Source organism: Colletotrichum scovillei (assembly GCF_011075155.1).
Source record: "Colletotrichum scovillei strain TJNH1 chromosome Unknown Contig00007, whole genome shotgun sequence".
Taxonomy (NCBI): Eukaryota; Fungi; Ascomycota; class Sordariomycetes; order Glomerellales; family Glomerellaceae; genus Colletotrichum; species Colletotrichum scovillei.
The window spans coordinates 18,017-38,118 of NW_023336265.1; the positions used below are offsets into that span (position 1 = coordinate 18,017).

A 20,102-nucleotide genomic window follows, 5' to 3' on the forward strand; every position below is an offset into this window, starting at 1 on the left:
TTGTCAGAATAACTTTGTGAGGTTTTGAAATTGGCCAGATGAAAGTTGTCGTGTTGAAAATGGACAGCTTTCGGACAGAATCCAATGCAGGAGAGTCTAGCTTCTATATACTACTCTTGGGTCTCAAATATGACCTGTGACTCACTCATGTCTCTCTATCCAAACTTTTGAATATTCGTCTGCCTGGTCAAGATGGACTGACAACTTCCAAGAAATGCCAACAGGCAAAACCGTTGTATGCGCGTCTCTTTGTGGGCTTTACACAAACCTGAAAGAACAACGTACCTGCGAAAGAAGCGGTTGGTAAACTTGAAAGAAAACTGAGGCAGGCAAGCAACGTTGTAAAGTTGAACAAAGGTGGCCGAAGAATGAAGTGGAATCCCGGCCCGCCTCCGGACCACGATTCACCGGCGGCCGGAGCTCTTATCGCTCCCCAGGCAAGATAAGGCGCTTTAGGCAAACACCCCTGCCCCCAGAAGCGGCCCGGCGAGCACTCCGGGTGGATCTTTTATGGAGTCTGAGCCACGGATCAATATTCTTCAGATGCCTAGCGCCAAATGATTTGGCGGCTGGTTCCCCCAGCTTCGCGACTGCCTTTGGAAATTTGAGAGCTCACGTCAAGCCTGGGCCATCAAATCCATTTAATCAAGCCGCGCGACCTTGAGCGATTGGGAACGACTGGGGCACCCCGATTACCAAGGCACACGCGAAGACAACCCGTAATCGTAAAATTACCTTTTGGTCTTTCTATTCACATTTTACACCACCAGCGGCCCTTTTTTCCCTTTTCCATCGATTAAAGAGATACCCCTCCAACTCCAACGCGCGCTCTCGTCCGCAACCTCGATTCATCAGCCTCGCTGCGACACGAAGTCATCCACGATACCCTCCCCTCCCACGCATGGGAACGAATCACGCGTCCCCCGAGGGCCATTGACGCCGCCATGTCGGGCACCACAATTGACGATGTCGTCAAGCGACTTAGCAGTCCGGACACGGGTACGGAACGAACTTCTCGTGCAAATGCGATGCGATCAGTCCCTCGAACCCGGAACCCCGCCGTGGTGGAGGCGCATCACCTTTTGTCAGGACCTTGCTGATATATGTGTGGTACAGACTCGAGAGTCAGATTAGAGGCGGCGACTACCTTACGCGACAGCTTAGATCACTACACCAATGGAACCATATACCCCCCTTTCCTGAAGCGAATGGTACCGATCTTCCTCACAATCCTGAGAGGACCATGCATCTTCCAGAGCAACTCCCCGGAGCAGGTGAGGCATTCCCGCATCGATTTAGATGAGTGCGCCTGCTGACATAGGATGCCAGAAACTGCGAACGTGTATCCTCGAGGTTCTCAACCGATTGCCAGCGACACCATCCCCGACCGAACCCTTCGAACCGTACGCGGAAGAGGTCGTCGATCTGCTGATGCAGCTGGTCCGTACGGATAACGAAGAGAATGCGACACTATGCGTCAAGATCATCTCGGATGTCATGCGTCACCAACACAAAGTCCTGCAGGGCAAGGTGCAGGCGTTCCTCAACCTAATCCAGGAGCTCTTCGAACAGATGGAGAAGGTCGTGCGGGAACAGCTGGACAACACGTCACTCTCGACGGCATCAAACTCTGGCGCACCATCAACGCCGGGCAGCTCCCAGACGAACTTCCAGTCGCCTAGACCGGGCTCCCCTGTAGCGTCGGTCACAGATCTCGGCCCGGATCCCCAACAGCAGAATCGGCTACTGCTGAAGGGCATGCAGTCTTTCAAAGTCCTCTCGGAATGCCCTATCATTGTAGTTTCCGTCTTCCAGGTCTATCGAAATACTGTCGCATCCAACGTCAAGGCTTTCGTCCCTCTAATTAAGGGGTTCCTTTGCCTACAGGCGAGCGCGCAGAAGCAGGCCCATGCCGATGCCAAGGCCAGGGGACAGATCTTTACGGGAGTCAGCCCGTTGATTAAGAATCGGGCTGCTTTCGGAGAGTTCATCACAGCCCAGGTTAAGACGATGAGCTTTTTGGCTTACCTCTTGCGTCAATACTCTCAGCAATTGACGGATTTCTTACCGACACTTCCTGAGATTGTGGTGCGACTCTTGCAGGACTGTCCCAGGGAAAAGTCGAGCGCGCGAAAGGAGCTGCTTGTTGCTATTAGGCATATCATCAACTTCAACTTCCGCAAGATCTTCTTGCCAAAGATTGACGAGCTCCTGGACGAGAAGACGCTGATCGGCGATGGCCTTACGGTGTACGAGACTATGAGACCGTTGGCGTATAGTATGCTTGCCGATCTCATCCATCACGTCCGGGACAGTCTCACACCTGAGCAAATTCGCAAGACGGTCGAGGTTTACACCAAGAATCTCCAGGATAACTTCCCAGGCACGAGCTTCCAGACCATGAGTGCCAAACTTCTCCTCAATATGGCGGAGTGCATCGCCAAGATGCCCAACAAGGTCGACGCGCGGCACTATCTGATCATGATCCTGAACGCTATTGGCGACAAGTTCGTGGCAATGAATAGACAATATCCCAACGCAGTGAAGCTCTCGAAACTCTACGCCCAGCAAGCCGCTGACGGAACCCAGGATAGCTACCTTGCGGACAGGGACCACCCGCCTGACTGGGATGAGACCGACATCTTCACTGCTATGCCCATCAAGACGTCAAATCCAAGAGACAGAGGCGCAGATCCCGTTGTGGACAACAAGTTCCTGTTTAAGAACCTGATGAATGGGCTGAAGAACACTTTCTATCAGCTCAGAACGTGCAATGTCAACAACGTAATCGACGTACAGAATGCCCCTCAACACTGGCAGGATGTTGCCTATGGTTTCACAGCAGAGGAGGTCAACGTTATCGTGAAGCTGTTCAGAGAGGGCGCCTACGTTTTCCGCTACTACGAAATTGAGAAGCCGGCAACCGAGTCCCAGTACATGTCGCCTGTGGAGTACATGGCCAACTTCTACATGGTTTCTAGCAGTAAAGAGGAGAAGGAACTCCTGGAGACCTTTGCGACTGTCTTCCACTGCATTGACCCGGCAACGTTCCACGAAGTTTTCCAGCAAGAGATCCCCCATCTGTACGACATGATCTTTGAGCACACGGGACTACTCCACATCCCTCAATTCTTCCTCGCGAGCGAAGCCACCTCGCCAAGCTTTTGCGGCATGTTGCTGCGCTTCTTGATGGAGAGAATCGACCAAGTTGGCTCAGCGGACGTCAAGAAGTCGTCAATTCTTTTGAGACTGTTCAAGCTAGCCTTCATGGCAGTCACGCTCTTCGCCAACCAAAACGAACAGGTCCTACTTCCTCACGTCGTGGACATTGTCACCAAGTCCATCGAGCTGTCGACAAAGGCTGAGGAGCCCATGAACTACTTCCTACTTCTGAGATCGTTGTTCCGAAGCATAGGTGGCGGCAAATTTGAGCATCTCTATAAGCAGATTCTGCCATTACTTGAAATGTTGCTGGATGTGCTCAACAACCTGCTCATGGCAGCAAGAAAACCTGCCGAGCGTGATCTTTACGTGGAGCTGTGCTTGACGGTGCCTGCACGTCTGAGTAACTTGTTGCCCCATCTCAGCTTCCTGATGCGACCACTAGTCGTCGCGTTGCGCGCCAATACCGATCTGGTCGGCCAAGGATTGCGGACGCTGGAGCTCTGTGTCGATAACCTCACTGCGGACTACCTGGATCCCATCATGGCCCCGGTCATTGATGAGTTGATGACGGCGCTGTTCGACCATCTCAAACCTCATCCCTACAGCCACTTCCACGCTCACACCACGATGCGCATTCTAGGAAAGCTTGGAGGTCGGAACCGAAAGTTCATGACTGACGCGCAACCCCTGAACTACAAGGACTACGCCGATGACCCGACTAGCTTTGATCTTCGCCTAATCGGCTCCAAGAAGGATAGGGCTTTCCCTGCGGAGACTGGTGTTGATTTCGCCATCAGGAAACTGATGGAGCAGCCAAAGGCGGGCAAGGGCAACCAGGCGCGGCAGTATGATGGTTATTACAAGAAGCAGTCATTCCACTTCATCAAGTCTCAGCTGAAGATGCGGATCGGCTTCGAGAACTTGCCCGACGACATGCCTAGACTTCTGCGCCTCCAAGCTCAAGATCTAGCCGCCAGAAGAATCGACTTTGACTTTTCTGTCTTTACAACACACGACAGAGAACGATCTATCCCTAAAAAGGATGAGCAAGACGACCTTCTGAAGCGTTTGCTGAAGGCTGTCATGTTTGCCGAGTCTTTGCCTGATTTCAAGGAAGAAGCGCAGGCATTCCTTATGAATCTCTGCAAACACTTCACAATCATTGAGGTCGGCCGAGCTTTGGTCGACGTCAAGCGAACGTACAGTCCATTCGATCCCAACGCTGGAGAAGGCCCACTCTTTATTGATACCCGGGTGCTTTCTGATGCTATCGTGGAATCGTTGGCGTCGGATCACCCAGAAGTGCGAGAATCTGCGCAGCGCGCGATCCGGGAGGTGTACGACTCTGCCACCACAATCTTGGGCAACGAGCAGAGTGTTGCTAGGCTGCCTCTCTTTAATAACTTGAGCACCACATTCTGCCATGGCTGCTACGAAGAAGAGTGGTTTACCAAGACTGGTGGCTCGCTCGGTATCAACTTCCTTCTCAATGAGCTTGACCTAGGTGACCAATGGGTTGCGAGCAAGCAGATCGAATTCATTCGCTCTCTAATGTACGTCATCAAGGACATGCCTCAGGATCTCCCTGAGAAGACTAGAAGATCTGCTCAGGTCACCTTGGAGACGTTGCTGCATAAAATCACGAAGAACATCAAGAAGGAGGATGCCATGCCGCAGCAAAACCCTGGTCAGCCGCCGCAACAGAGGTCCCGCCTCGCCCAAATTTGCATGCAGTTCAATACGGAGCTGGCGCATATGAATCGCCATGTTCGCGAGACTGCGAAGCGATCCCTCGAACTTATCGCCAAGGCGGCTGGCTGTGCCGTATGGGAGCTGATTGAACCCTACAAGGAGCGATTCCTTCAGCCAATCTACTCGAAGCCCCTTCGTGCCCTGCCATTCCCCATCCAGATCGGCTACATTGATGCGATGACTTACCACATGACCTTGCGGAAGGAATGGGTTACCTTCGACGACAACTTGACCAGATTACTCATGGAGTCTTTGGCTTTGGCTGATGCGAGCGATGAGTCTCTGGCGAATAAGCCAGGAGAATTCAGGACACACGAATACATTGTCAATCTCAGGGTTGCCTGTATCAACATCCTCAGCACCGCCACCAGTTTCGAAGAGTTCGCGCCGCTCAAGCAAGGCAGCCACCCTACGCGTTCCAAGATCGTCTCGGTTTTCTTCAAGTGTCTTTACTCGGACTCAAAGGCCACAATCGACGCGGCCAACAGTGCCCTGAAGAATACCCTGGAGGCCCATCAAAAGCTTCCGAAGGATTTGCTCCAAGGCGGTTTGAGACCGGTTCTTGCCAGTCTCCAAGACCCCAAGAAGCTCTCAACTCACGGATTGGACAACCTTGGCCGACTCTTGAAGCTGCTTACTACGTACTTCAAGGTCGAGATTGGAGCTCGCCTGCTCGATCACGTCAAGGTGCTTGCAGAGCCCAGCACTCTGCAACAGCTCTCCTTCACCTTCTTTGAGCAGAATGGCCCCATGAAGGTCATTGCTGCCGTCTTCAACATCTTCCACCTTTTGCCGCCACAGGCAGAGGGCTTCAAGCAACGTCTCATTGACCTGGCATTGGAGCTAGAGGAGAAGCTGCGCCGAACCCACGAAAGTCCCTTCCGAGCACCGTTGTACAAGTTCATCAACCGATACCCCAACGAGGTTTGGAATTTCATTCTGCCTAAGCTTGAAGATCTCAAGTACGGACGCTTCATCTCACAAGTGATCCGTAACCCGGAGAGCGGCCCCCTCAGAGAAACGGTGTCTTCCAACGTTCAAGCCCTAATTGACTTCTGCAATAACGCGCTTTCGCAAAATAAGGACAGCAAGCTCGTCACCGTCGTCAATGCCGTTCACATTCTCTATTCTCTCACCCTGTCGCCTGGAACAGACACTTGGCTAGAGAAGAAGGAGCACTTGACCTGGTTGAAGCAAGTTGGCAAAGAGCTGGAGAAGCAGATGCGGGCCCATACTCTCGCTCCCAACCTGAGACTTCCAGCGTGCCAAGCGTCAGACCAGCTGATGTCAATCTTCATCAAGTCTTTGGAACGCAATCCCAAAGACCTCGAGTCGCTCTTCAGCCTGGTAGATTCAGTCACGACTGATGACCTCCGTGCCTCGCAGCCTCTGATCGCCTACATTTACAAGAACATCGTTAGTAGCGATTCGCCAGAGTTCTGGAAAACGACGGTTCTCAGATGCCTCGACGCCTACCCTCAGAAGAACATCACTCAGAAAATGAAGTGTTTCTTGCTGCACTACATTGTCAACCCGATCGTCGCCATGGACGTGCAGCGCAACTGGAGCCTGCCGCCGCAGACAAAGGGTCGATTTATGGACAAGACCATTATCGATGCTGTTAATGCGAAGATATGGAAGTTGCACCAAGATGCCAGCCAACATGACAACGACGATCTCCTGCAGCCAGGCATTGACCACACCAAGTTTGAGGTTCTACAGCTGTCAGCGATGTTGGTCAAGTACCACTCCACCATTTTCCAGGAGGCTAGGAAGGACATCATTAAGAGTTGCTGGACCTTGATCCGACTGGACGATGTCATCAACAAGCACGCTGCCTACGTTGTCATCGCCTACTTCATCGCGCTATATGAGACGCCGGTGAAGATTGTCACACAGGTGTACCTCTCACTACTGAGAGCAAACCAGAATGAGGGACGAGCATTGGTAACACAAGCTCTAGAGCTAATTGCTCCCGTTCTGCCCAAGCGACTGGGAACACAGGCTCATGATCGTAATGCGGGCTGGGCGCTGGCCCCTAGAAAGATCCTTGCCGATGAAGGTCAGAATGTGCAGCAAATGACTAGCATCTTCCACTTCTTGGTCAGGCATCCTGACTTGTTTTATGAGTCGAGAGATAAGTACGCTATGCTCATAATCTCGTCTCTGAGGAAAGTTGCTGCGCCACCAAACCCTTCGAACGAGTCCAAGAAGCTCGCTCTCAACATGATGTGGCTCATCTGGCTCTGGGAGCAACGTCGCGTTGAGGGCAAGGGAGACGCAGTGTCGCGTTCCATCTCCGAGTCACCGACATCTAAGAAGCGCAAGTTGGACAGTGCAGACCAGCCTATGTCGTCACCTCCTACTGTCAGACAAAGTCTGGGCGGCAACGACTATCAAATCGCGGCTCTTGCGCGCCAGAAAATGATCAAGTATCTGGTCGAGTTCATTGCTCAGCTGAACGAGCGGTACCAATTGCCGTCTACCAAGGCAAGAGACAATGCTTCTACAAACGGCCCCGCCATGCCGCCTACGTCTACCGAGTTGTGCAAGAAGGCTATGAGCCTGTTTTACAACCTAGTTCAACCCCAGTACTGGGGCGATCTGGATATCGACCTCTACCCCAATGTCACCGATGTTGTGTTGGCCAGCGATAAGACGCAGAACTTCCTCGCAGCGGATCCTTCTGACGAGAAATTTGACGAGAAGTTCATCACAAACATCATCAACACTCTTCAGGTTGTTCGCATCATCTTGAACTCTAAGCCAGATGAGTGGATTGCCAAGAACATGCCATCGGTCCAGAAAGTTCTCGACAAGGTTCTCAAGAGCGAGAATCCCGAGTTGCAGGATTGCTTACACCTTGCGGACAAAAAGTACGATGATGACCGCGACCTCAAGTCAATCATCCAGAGGGTACTCGATGCTGTTCCTGAGGACGTGCCAATGGAGGACGCCGACGCTGAAGGTGAAACAGAATCACAAAACTCGGAGATTATCAACTCTTTGTCGTCGATTGCTGGCGAGGCTATGGCGGCAGGACATTATGGATCTGGAGTCAACATTCTGTGGTCCTTGGGTAACCGCAAGCCCTCCGTCATTGACCAACACATCCCAGTCCTCATGAAGGCTCTGCAGAGCAAGTTGGCCCGTGAACACGTTCAGCATTACACAGCCGTCGCCAATCATCAGGCTGGACAGCCTCGGACCCAGGATGCCAACACTCCAACGGGAGAAATGTCTACATATGATCTTGAGGTTTCAACTGCCCTCATGACCAAGGCTATCCAGGTCGTTGCACTGCGAATGGAAGTTCTGGGCGATAACCGACGACCTTTCCTCAGTGTTCTCGCGACGCTGGTAGAGAAATCTATGCACATTCCTCTGTGCGAGGAGATCCTCAACATGGTGGAAGGCTGGGTGTTCCGTTCTGAAGGCACCTGGCCTACGCTCAAGGAAAAGACTGCAGTCCTCCACAAGATGTTGTCCTTTGAGCATCGCCAGGACTCGACCATGTTGACGAAGTTCCTCGAGTTGGTCATTCGCATCTACGAGGATCCTAAGATTACCCGTACCGAATTGACTGTTCGCATGGAGCATGCTTTCCTTATCGGCACACGCGCTCAAGATGTAGACATGCGCAATCGCTTCATGGCTATATTCGACAAGAGTCTTTCAAAGACTGCCAGCGCACGCCTTGCCTATGTTCTGACCTCTCAGAACTGGGATACTCTGGCCGACAGCTATTGGTTGGCACAGGCATCGCATCTTCTCCTTGGCGCGGTTGAGCTGAACAGCCCTATTCAGCTGCATCAGGAAGACTTCAAGACAATGCCGCTCACCCAGCTCTTCTCAATTCATGCCAAGGACAACAGAGAGCCCACTAGTATGGCGGATGACAAGCTTGACAACTTGGTAACTGCTCACCGACGTTTTATGAGCGAGCTTGGCGAGGTCAAGGTTCGAGACCTTATCGAGCCTCTTGTTCAGCTTCAGCATGTCGACAACACCCTCGCTCATCAGCTTTGGATCGCCTTATTCCCTATATACTGGTCTGCGACGATGAAGGAAGAACGCACCGATCTCGAGCGTGGCATGGTTGCTCTCCTCACTAAGGACTACCATAGCCGCCAGATCGACAAGCGACCGAACGTGGTACAATCCCTTCTGGAGGGTGCGGCCAAGGCTTGGCCTGATTGCAAGATTCCGCCGCATGTTCTCAAGTACGAGGCCAAGACGTACGATGCGTGGTATACCGCGCTCGTTCAGCTTGAGAATGCGGCCATCAAGCCAGAGATCGAATCGGCAACTGTTCGTGAGAGCAACCTCGATGCACTTGTCGAGCTGTATGCTTCTCTACAAGAAGACGACCTATTCTACGGCACTTGGCGTAGGCGGTGCCAGTTTGTGGAGACAAATGCCGCGTTGTCCTATGAGCAAAACGGAATGTGGGATAAGGCCCAGAAGATGTACGAGGCCGCTCAGATCAAGGCTCGAACGGGTGTCATCCCCTTCTCTCAAGGAGAATATGTCCTCTGGGAAGACCACTGGGTTTTGTGTGCGCAGAAGCTGCAGCAATGGGAGATTCTCCAAGATTTCGCCAAGCACGAGAACTTCCAGGACTTGCTTCTAGAGTGCGCCTGGAGGAACAATACTGAGATGTGGCAGACACAGGAGCATCGCGAGGCGCTCGACAACCTTATCAAGGGCGTTATGGACGCTCCAACGCCTCGACGTGCCTTCTTCCAGGCCTTCATGTCGCTTCTCAAGTTCTACAATAAGCAAGAGACGCCTCAAGACTTTGCCAAGTCGTGCGACGAAGCCATTCAACTCTCTATCCGGAAGTGGCATCAGCTGCCGAAGCAGCTCACCAAGGCTCACATTCCTCTGCTTCAGAACTTCCAGCAGTTGGTCGAACTGCACGACGCCAGCGTAATCTGCAATAGCTTGGCTAGCACCAATCAGTCCAACTTGGATGTTAAGAGTGGAGAACTCAAGCTCCTGCTTGGTGCATGGCGCGATCGTCTGCCCAACGTCTGGGACGACATCACTGCCTGGCAAGACCTAGTAACCTGGCGCCAGCATATCTTTGGCCTCATCAACCAAACGTACCTCCAGCTGCTCCCGCAAGGAGGTGGGCAAAACGCCAGTGGTGCCTCGTTCGCCTACCGTGGATACCACGAGACTGCCTGGATTATCAACCGCTTCGCACACGTCGCTCGCAAGCACAGCCTGCCGGAGGTCTGCATCACACAGCTGAGCAGGATCTACACACTTCCGAACATCGAGATCCAAGAAGCCTTCCTCAAGCTACGAGAGCAGGCCAAGTGCCATTACGAGAATCCCGATGAGCTTACGAGTGGATTGGACGTTATTAACAACACCAATCTGAACTACTTCAACCCGCCCCAGAAAGCCGAATTCTACACTCTGAAGGGCATGTTCCTCGAGAAACTCAAGCAGAAGGAAGAGGCCGATTCAGCATACGGCACAGCCCTGTACTTTGATATCACCGCTGCCAAGGCTTGGGCCGAATGGGGTTATTTCAACGAGCGCAAGTACAAGGAGGATCCGACTGATATCAACTCGGCTCGCCAGGCACTTACGTCGTACCTGCAAGCCGCCGGAAGTTACAAGAACGCCAAGTCACGCAAGCTCATTGCTCGCATCTTGTGGCTGCTCAGTCTGGACGATGCCAACGGCTCTATAGCAGCTGGCTTCGACGACTTCAAGGGCGAGACTCCTGTCTGGTACTGGATCACCTACATTCCTCAGCTCCTTACTGGTCTTGGCCACAAGGAAGCACCAAGGGTCCACCAGATCCTAAGCAAGATTGCCAGGTCCTACCCTCAAGCGCTATACTTCCAGCTGCGAACCAATAGGGAAGATATGCTTGTCATCAAGAAGAACCAGGAAGCCAAGGAGAAGGCCCGCCAGCGTGCCCAATCGACGGTGTCCAATGGCAAGCCCAGCGCCTCGCCTCAACAACCCAAGCAAGACGGCGTTCCCAAGCCGGATGCTTCTGGTTCAAGACCTGGTACTGCCAGCGGCGGCGACGCGAATGCCTCCGTTAAGACCGAAGGTAACGACGCCAACGGCACTCCGGCTGCTCAGGCTAATGGCGCAGCCGCTGGCGGAGACCAGTCAACCGCCGGTCAGAAGAAGCCGCCATGGGAACTCACCGAGGAGATTATGAGCGCTCTGAAGACCGCCTTCCCCCTCCTCGCCCTGTCTATGGAGACCATGGTGGACCAGATCCAGAAGCACTTTAAGTGTCCGCCCGATGAGGATGCGTACCGTCTCATCGTTGCTCTGCTTAATGACGCGCTAGCGTACGTCAGCCGCATGCCTTCATCGTTCGCCAAGGACGTCAAGCTTCCCTCCGCCACGGAGACCAACATTACGCGCTTCGCCGAGACGATTCTTCCAGCTCACATCAAGAAATCGTTCGAGGCCGATTTTGTTACTGTCAAACCGACCATGTACGAGTACATTCATAAGCTCCGCCGTTGGCGCAACAAGTTTGAGGAGAAGCTTGACCGCAGAACAACCCGCGTCTCGCTGGAGGCATTCTCGCCGCACCTCTCCGAATTCCGTTACCAGAGGTTCGATGATGTCGAGATCCCTGGCCAATACCTGCAGCACAAGGATAAGAACCAAGACTTCATCCGCATTGAGCGCTTCTTGCCCAATGTCGATCTGGTGCGGTCGATCAGTGCCTCATACCGTCGTCTCCAGATGCGCGGTCACGATGGAAGCATTCACTCGTGGGCTGTTCAACACCCGGCAGCCAGACACTGCCGTCGCGAGGAGCGTATCCTGCAGCTCTTCAGACAGCTCAACCAGACATTGGGTAGAAGAAAGGAGAGTCGCCGCCGAGACCTTCAATTCACTCTGCCATTGATGGTTCCTCTTGCACCTCATATCCGCATTGTGCAGGAAGACACCTCATACATCACCCTCCAGAGCGTATACGAGGACCACTGCCGACGCCACGGCATGTCCAAGGACGATCCTGTGTTATTTACCATGGAGAAGCTGCGCGGCGTTCTTGATACGAAGAACTCGGTAAGTAGTCCCATCAGAGAGCGAATGACAAAACCTAACAACTCTTCACAGAAGCATGCCGAGCAAAGCGCAACCGCCCGTCTGGAGGTGTTCCACGCCATCCAGGAGAAGTGGGTGCCACAGAACTTGGCCCTGGACTATTTCCAGAAGGCCTTCCCCGACTTTACTGAGTTCTGGCTGTTCCGCAGACAGTTCTCATACCAGCTTGCGTCACTCACTTTTATGACGTACATTCTGTACATGCACAACCGTTACCCGCAGAAGATCAACATTGCTCGCGGATCTGGAAATATCTGGGGCTCGGAACTCATGGCGTACATGAGCGCTGCGAAGCCCTTCTTCCACAACCCGGAGCCGGTGCCATTCCGTCTGACTCCCAACCTCCAGACGCTCATGGGCCCACTGGCGACGGAGGGCATCTTCAGCTGTGCTCTTATGGCCATCGCGCGATGCCTCACAGAGCCCGAGTATGAGCTGGAGCACGCTCTTACGCTCTTTGTGCGCGACGAAATGATTTTCTGGTTCACGAGCTCCCACCGGACGGTGCAAATGACGGAGAACCAGCTCCGCGAATCGGTGCAAGTGAACAGCGACTCAGTGGTCAAGCGGGCCGTGAGCCTGGCACAGAGCCCCGTCGGCAACTTGCCTGCCAACCAGACGGTCATTGACCTCGTCGCCAAGGCAGTCAACCCCATGAACTTGGCGCAGTGCGATGCATTGTGGATGCCGTACTTGTAAGACGATGTGTGAGGAGAATGAAAATGAAGCAGAGGACTCGGGGATCACGCGCACGTGGGTGTCTCGGGAGGTTACCCCTGTTGTATGATTTTAGCAAGGCGTTTTTTGGGATGCGAACGAGGATTCGGGGATCTGGAGGTCATGAAGGCCATGAATGATTGTTTGAGGAGCAGGAACAAAAAGGACGGTTAGAGAAGACGATTCCTTCTGTATTTGTACGGCCGTCTAGCATCGAAGCTTTCCTACACATTAGCTGGTTTGAGCTCGATGTTGAAGCAAGATACAGCTTATGATAATCAGATTGTTTTTGTTCAGGTTTATGATTTTGACGGGAGTTCAATTTGCGTCTTTTTAGACTTTACGGTGACATGTGCGCCATACATAGTACACGAGTTAAACGAGCCGACGTTGAGGCAAACGTGAACTTTCAGACGTAGAGTTTCGGGAGATCGAGAAATGGCAGTTTGCCGCGCGTGGATGGCCGGGGTCGACCCGGCTCGCTAGCCAAGACCCTGTCCCAAGCCTCCCAGACGCCAAAGGTCAACCACTAAAGCATCGGTGATAGTCCGAACTCGCTTGGCCGCCACATTCTTTTCCTCGTTTTTGTGGTTCACTGTCTGGGAAGTCCGCACCCGCCAATACGGACTACTGACCTATGGATACGTACCCTCCTACCCACTCACTCACCGCGGAGAGCCACCGGGCGAGTCGGGCGCTTCTTGGCTTGGTTATCAACAACAGTTCCTGAGCCTTATCGGGGCACTCACACACACAAACCCACGTTGGAAAGATGGATGACGATTTGTAATCCTGGGGTTGAGGAGCCATCCGGGGTGGTGGACAAACGGCGGACACGGAATCTGTCATTCATTCTGGTTGCTTGCTCTCTCTCGGCATCTTTTGCCTATTTTCAACACTTTATCTTTCAAAGTCCGTTCTCATCTTCCCTCCCAACTTTTGTCAACCTTGTTGGTCCAACTCCTAACCTCAACCCTAACCCCTACCTAACCCTAACTCCCAACCCTAAACTGCAAACCACTAACCCTACCCTATCCGGTATGGAAAACAATTTTCCGGTCTCCCTGTTGAGCGGGGATTTTCCGTCGGACGGACTGAGAAGTTAATCCGATATACCGAGAATGGCATCCCGATCGTACGAGGGACGCGAGTCCGTATATGAACGCGAACCAACAGCCAATGGGAGGATCGAAATACGCGCCGAACAACATTGCTGCTAACAAAGAATGGAAGAGGTCTTTCCTCTTCCCATTCTGATGAAGCAAGTAGGCGCATCTCGTCCGCACTCAGCCTGCCCTGATGAGCCACAACACAGGCGAAACGTGATCAGTCTTCCCCAGGACTGCGCGTCTCTCATTTTTCTGCAACTCAACGCTGCCCTCATTGATACAACTAACCCTAACCACCCTCGTTGAGAATGGCACCCAATTCGGTACGATCGGTCGATGTTGCAGCCGGCAAAACTGCATCAGCCCAGACAAGGAACGCGACTACCATCGCGGAATTGATCTCGACCATCCCTCAGACATGGCGTCCGGTACTCGGCGATTACCTCAATAAGATCTATCGCGTCGCTACCAAACTCTGCAACGTGCAGAACACGATTGCACAGTACGACAAACATGTCGCCGAAGGGTCTTTTCCTGCATCGATCCGCAACTCGATCAAAGACCCCAAGATCCAGTTTTCGAAAGAATTTCTCGGAACGTCCGACGGCGCGCTCACCAAGAGCCTCGGTGACGCCGAGATACATACCGCGAGAAAGAATCTCCTTACCTTCGCGGTAAAGAGGAAAAAGGAGGAACTGGCTGCGCTGCAAGATTGTGTTGCATGGGATGCCACCACATGGAGAAGCAAAGTCCTCGAGATAGCTCTCCGCACAGCCGGCGCCCTTGGAGCTTCCGTCCAGGGCAATGCCAACGGAGATGCCGCCCCCGTCTGGACCGGGGACGTCAGCTCCGCTGTCACTGAAGACTGCACAACGCTTTGGTCCCTCGGTAATGTCTGGCATTACCGAGCAATCGCTGTCGCACGCTCACTTGCCGACCGTTCTCTTGTCGAGAAAACGAAGTCTTTACGACTCAAGACAGAGACAGATACGGTCATGAAAGACGCAGACACTGAACTCTCTACGAGGGAAGTCGTCCGCGACGAGATGCAGGCGCAACTCCGCCTCCTCGAATCCCGTCTAGCCAAGACAATGGGTACGTCACTCGGCAAACGCCATGACTCACCGCTTACTCTTATCAGGCACCGGAAAAAAGTCCCCTCCGAATGGAAAACGGAAAGGGCCGAACACCTCTCGAGTCAAGAAAGGGTCACCCCAGAAGAAGGGTCAGAACAAGAAACGCAAAGTATGACAACAGCGTCTTTCCTGTCAGAATGTTCGAAGGATTTTCGTCCCTGGTTGCCAGAGACATATCCCCTAGTGTATAATTCTTTGTCATTAGATACACGAACGAAGATTGGCTTTGCTCTTATGCGAACCTGGGAAGTTGACACTGTTCGGGCCGCTTCCCCCGGTGTATTCAAGCATGCCGATGTTTCTCTCCCAGAGGGCATCGAATACATGCTAGCCGTAAATCACAAGTTCATTCTACATCAGAATCCACTAGAACATGACATTGAGGAAGCGAAGGAATCGCTCCGCCGCTCGATACGCAACCGCTGGTTCTTTCGAGACAAATTCAGTTCGGACTTTATCCCAAAGTTCCATGTTCCCAACACTCGCTGGAAACCGCCATTGGCATCAGAGCCAATAGAGCAAGGACTAGACGCAGCCATGGAAGTGATCGACACTCAAGTTAGTCGGGCGCTTGCGACCATGGCCACGCGGCCCGCTGTCCATCCCTTCACAGGATGGACGAGAGCTCAAGAATTCCTAGCGGACAACAGACTGCTAGCGAAACTCACAGATAAAAATCTGGGACTCGCGGTGTTTCCTATTGAGTGGTATGATGCGAACGTTTTAGTGATGCTTTCTGATCACAAGACCTACCGTCACGTGACAGAAATCCCCATCGAAAAACTGAAAGACAAACTCTTTGATCAGCTGTCGTCCTGGCGACTGCCTCCTGCAATGGATAAATACATCCGACGAAGGACCCACATGGACGTGCCTGAGTTCCATGCGATTCCAAAGGTCCACAAGACCCCATGGACTCTACGGCCCATTGTCCCCTCTCATTCATGGGTGACATCTACCACGTCGAGTGTACTAGATCATCTTTGTCAACCGCTCCTCGAGCACATGCCATGGATTGTTGCATCCTCAAAAGAGGTCATCAATCAACTCGAAGCAGCGCGCGCCCCAACAGAACAACCGGTGTGGATACTTACGGGCGATATGACCGCCATGTATTCCAACATCCCCCCACATGACTGTGCCAAAATTATTACCGGCATGTGGAAGGAACACTGTTCAGGGTCATCCATCCCGGCATCATCTATAGGCAAGATGTCGCGGTTTATCATGGATAACAACTACCTCTCGTATCGAGAACAAACCTTTCACCAGATAAATGGCCTGGCAATGGGGACCGCATGCGCCCCAGTTTTAGCCAACATCTATGCTGGGTACTTTGAAAGAAAAGCTCGTGTCACTTCGAAGAAAGGAGTTTTACTCTATGTTCGATACATCGATGACATCCTAAGTTTGTTCCAAGGTACGAGAGAAGAGGTGAAAGAATTCTGTGAAAGTCTGTCAATCGGACCTCTCCAGATCACCTGGTCGATTCAACCACAACGGAATGAGTTCCTGGACATTGAGTTGCTCCGGGAGCCAGGCACGGCCCCACGTGTGGTCCACACGCGGCTCTTCCGTAAAAAATTGAATCGACACCTCTACATTCCCTGGTCGTCAGCTCACCCTCTTCACGTGAAGAAAGGCTTCGTCAAAGCCGAGCTCACACGATTTGCCATGATCTGTTCTAAAGAGGGGTTCTTTGCAGAAGCCCGTCAAGAATTATATGGCAATCTCCGTAGGAGGGGATATCCTGCGGAGACACTGAATCAATGGTTTCAACAAGTGCAATACGGAAGTCGGCCCGTCTTCCTTCTCATCAAAGAAAAGAAAGACCGTGCGCCACTAATGCTTCCGGGCCATTACAATCCAGTGTGGGACTTTGTGGAGGTCAAGGAGATTATTTCGGAAGCACGAAAGTTCTGGATTCAGGAAGAACTGCCTGAAAGCCTGCAAGAACCGCTTATCCGAAGTCTCGGTCGAACTACAAGTCTGTTTGATTTACTTTCGACTTGGAACAAGACAGTCTTGCTCTCTTCTTCTCTCTCCGGACCAGCGATGCCACCTCCAGGTGAAGGGCCCCGCCGCGAGGCGGTTCTCCGCAGGGGTGTGGAGTCGTAATGCTCTCCGGTTCTTTCTCGCCCAGTAGCCTTGGCAAAGGACGCCGCTGCAAAGCGGATTGTGTGTGGGGGCACGCGTAAGTTCCTCCCGGCCTTGTCGAAAAGCCCGAAAGTCCGGTTGCCCGACCTTTTGGTTGGTTGACCTGGTCGCAGCGTCCCTGCATGGGATAAGAACACGTGTTGACACGACTGGTGCATGAAGTCATGACCGGACCTCGAAGTCCGTGCTTATGGTTGGCACCATTTAAGACTCGGAAGAAGCCCAAGTTCTGTCAGTCACCAAGCGTCGGTCCCGCCTCTGTTCTTTGATTTTCGCAAACGCTGCCTTGTAGGAGAGCGTCGCAGAAGAGTTCTCAAGATTCCACTTGAACAATTTCCTCTGGTTTTTGGTCCATGCGTTCGAACCGCAAACCACTAACCCTACCCCTATCCGGTATGGAAAAACAATTTTCCGGTCTCCCCGTTGAGCGGGGGATTTTCCGTCGGACGGACTGAGAAGTTAATCCGATATACCGAGAATGGCATCCCGATCGTACGAGGGACGCGAGTCCTGCATATGAACGCGAACCAACAAAGCCAATGGGAGGATCGAAATACGCGCCGAACAACATTGCTGCCTAACAAAGAATGGAAGAGGTCTTTCCCCTCTTCCCATTCTGATGAAGCATAAGTAGGCGCATCTCGTCCGCACTCAGCTCTGCCCTGATGAGCCACAACACAGGCGAAACGTGATCAGTCTTCCTTGCGGACTGCGCGTCGGCACACTTGTGTTTTCTCATTTTTCTGCAACTCAACGCTGCCCTCATTGATACAACTAACCCTAACCCTAACCCTAACCCTAACCCTAAGACCAGTCCTCGTAACCTTCATGGATGGAAGGTGAGCAAGGCCCCACGACAATCACAACTGGGATACCGACCCTGTGCTTGCACTCAGGCTAACATGTGCGGCTTTTACTCGCCCAGTGGGCCATTGCCTACGCTGCCATGCTCTCCACGACTCTTCTGTTTGCTCTCGACAACACAATCGTCGCCAACATCCAGCCAGCCATCATCAACGACTTTGGTCACCTCGAGCTTCTGTCATGGATCGGCACTGGCTTCGCCCTGGGTACCATGTTCATCCTGCTCTGGGGTAAGGTCTACGGAGTCTTCAACATCAAGTGGGTCTACATCTTCAATATCTTTCTGTTTGAGGCAGGCAGCGCGCTCTGCGGCGCTGCGCCTAATATCGAGGCCCTCATCATTGGTCGTGTCATCGCCGGTGTCGGTGGCTCAGGCATGTACTCGGGTACTCTAACCTATGTCTCGGTCCTGTCCAACGAACAGGAGAAGCCTGCATACCTTGCTGGAAGTACCGTCATTTGGGGCGTCGGTAGCGTTCTCGGTCCTGTGGTAAGCATGCGAAGCCCGTCACTGCCTTAACAAGCAATTGCTGACCTCTGTTGTCTTTCCTAGGTTGGCGGTGCCTTTGCAGCGAGCAGTGCCTCCTGGAGATGGGTAAGAAAGAAAATCATCTTGATCACCTGCTGGGACGGTAAAACATGCGTACTGACCAACATTCAGGGATTTTACATTAACCTGCCTGTCGGCGCTGCATTCGCTCCAGCCTACTTCCTTCTCTTTCCAAGTGTCGACCCTCACCCCTCCAAGAACCTCTCACAGAAATTTCGTCTGGTCGACTGGGTCAACGCCATTATCTTTCTCGCCGGATCTGTCTGTCTGGCAGTCGTACTCACATTCGGTGGTGTCGTCTACGCTTTCAATTCCGGAACCGTCATCGCCCTGTGGACCGTAACAGGTGTCTTACTGGTGGCCTTCATCGTCATGCTCAAGTTGCACCCGTTGGTGACCAAACAGAATCGTTTATACCCACTGCACTTCTTTGAAAAGCCTACCTTGATCAACATGCAGCTTCAAGTCTTCTTGGCGTCTGGCATTATCTTGGTAGGTTACCTACGCTGGGCATGCATACTGGGCATGATGCTGACATGTCTCAGGCTATGACATACTATATCCCGCTCTACTTTCAGTTTGTCAAGGTATGATACCAGACATGAACTTGTCTCTCCCGAAACTTACGCTGAATTGGGATCTGTCAGGACGATGGGGCTCTCCAGGCCGGTGTTCGTCTACTTCCGTTGATCATGTTCATGGTCGTTGCATCCATGGCCAACGGCTTCTTGATGCCGAGATATGGACTGATTCCTGTCTGGTACATTGGAGGAAGCTGTCTCGCGCTGATTGGAGCCGCTCTCATGTGTAAGTCCTCTTTCAACTCCGTATTCCACAATGGACTGCTTAGTGCAGTCAAATTTTTGAGGTTGGTCTTGTACCTTACATCCCTCACAGACACTGTAAACGAGACTACATCGAATTCAAAAATCTACGGCTACAATATACTCGTCGGTACCGGCGCCGGTTGCTACATCGTAGCCGGGTTCGCCATCGTTCAATCATTGGTCCCGGCCCACGAAATCGCCAATGCCGTGGGAGCCATGACGATCTGTACGTTCCAGACCTCTGCTTCCTCCACCATACATACAGCTAACACATACCGCCACATTTCAGCACAAGATCTCGGTATGGTTCTCTTTTTAGCCATCAGCGGCAGTCTCTTCCACAACGTGGCGGTAGACAAGGTCGGGAGGGCGCTCCCAGACGTTTCTCCTGCAGAGATTGGTAACCTCATCGCGGGGTCTAGCAGCAGAGCATTCCAGGCGCTCACAGACGCAGAGAAGGCCCTTGTTATTCCCGAAATTGCAAGCGCCATGACAAGTATTTGGGCCTTTTTCTTGGCTGCTGCCGCTTTGAGTGTGGTGTGCTCCGTTCCGCTGCTCGTAAGTCAAGAAGGCCCAGTTGGAATCGCAATATATATTAACAAATTCGGCAGAAAGCTAAGTTCGGCGGTGGCAAAAAGGCAGAAGCGCTGGTAGCGGCGTAGGATGAAGTCAAAACCACGTTGCGCTTGGAAAGAGTCATATCACAATGCTTGCCGCC

General features: G+C 52.6%; 2 protein-coding genes across 2 annotated transcripts; both read left to right on the forward strand.

Annotated features, from left to right (window-relative positions):
• Positions 1 to 944: 944 nt before the first annotated feature.
• On the forward strand, positions 945 to 12,723 carry HER10_EVM0009637 (FAT domain-containing protein; the record flags this gene model as incomplete). The annotated part of the gene is made up of 4 exons (XM_035479120.1): positions 945 to 999; positions 1,117 to 1,274; positions 1,330 to 10,158; positions 10,207 to 12,723. 4 exons carry the CDS (start codon positions 945 to 947, stop codon positions 12,721 to 12,723), a joined length of 11,559 nt encoding a protein of 3,852 aa, XP_035331734.1.
• A 5,366-nt stretch (positions 12,724 to 18,089) lies between these two features.
• HER10_EVM0003729 (major facilitator superfamily transporter) lies at positions 18,090 to 20,046 on the forward strand (the record flags this gene model as incomplete). Its single annotated transcript, XM_035473393.1, has 8 exons — positions 18,090 to 18,497; positions 18,561 to 18,602; positions 18,669 to 19,049; positions 19,103 to 19,144; positions 19,205 to 19,364; positions 19,455 to 19,610; positions 19,674 to 19,942; positions 19,996 to 20,046. 8 exons carry the CDS (start codon positions 18,090 to 18,092, stop codon positions 20,044 to 20,046), a joined length of 1,509 nt encoding a protein of 502 aa, XP_035331373.1.
• Between the last annotated feature and the right edge of the window lie 56 nt (positions 20,047 to 20,102).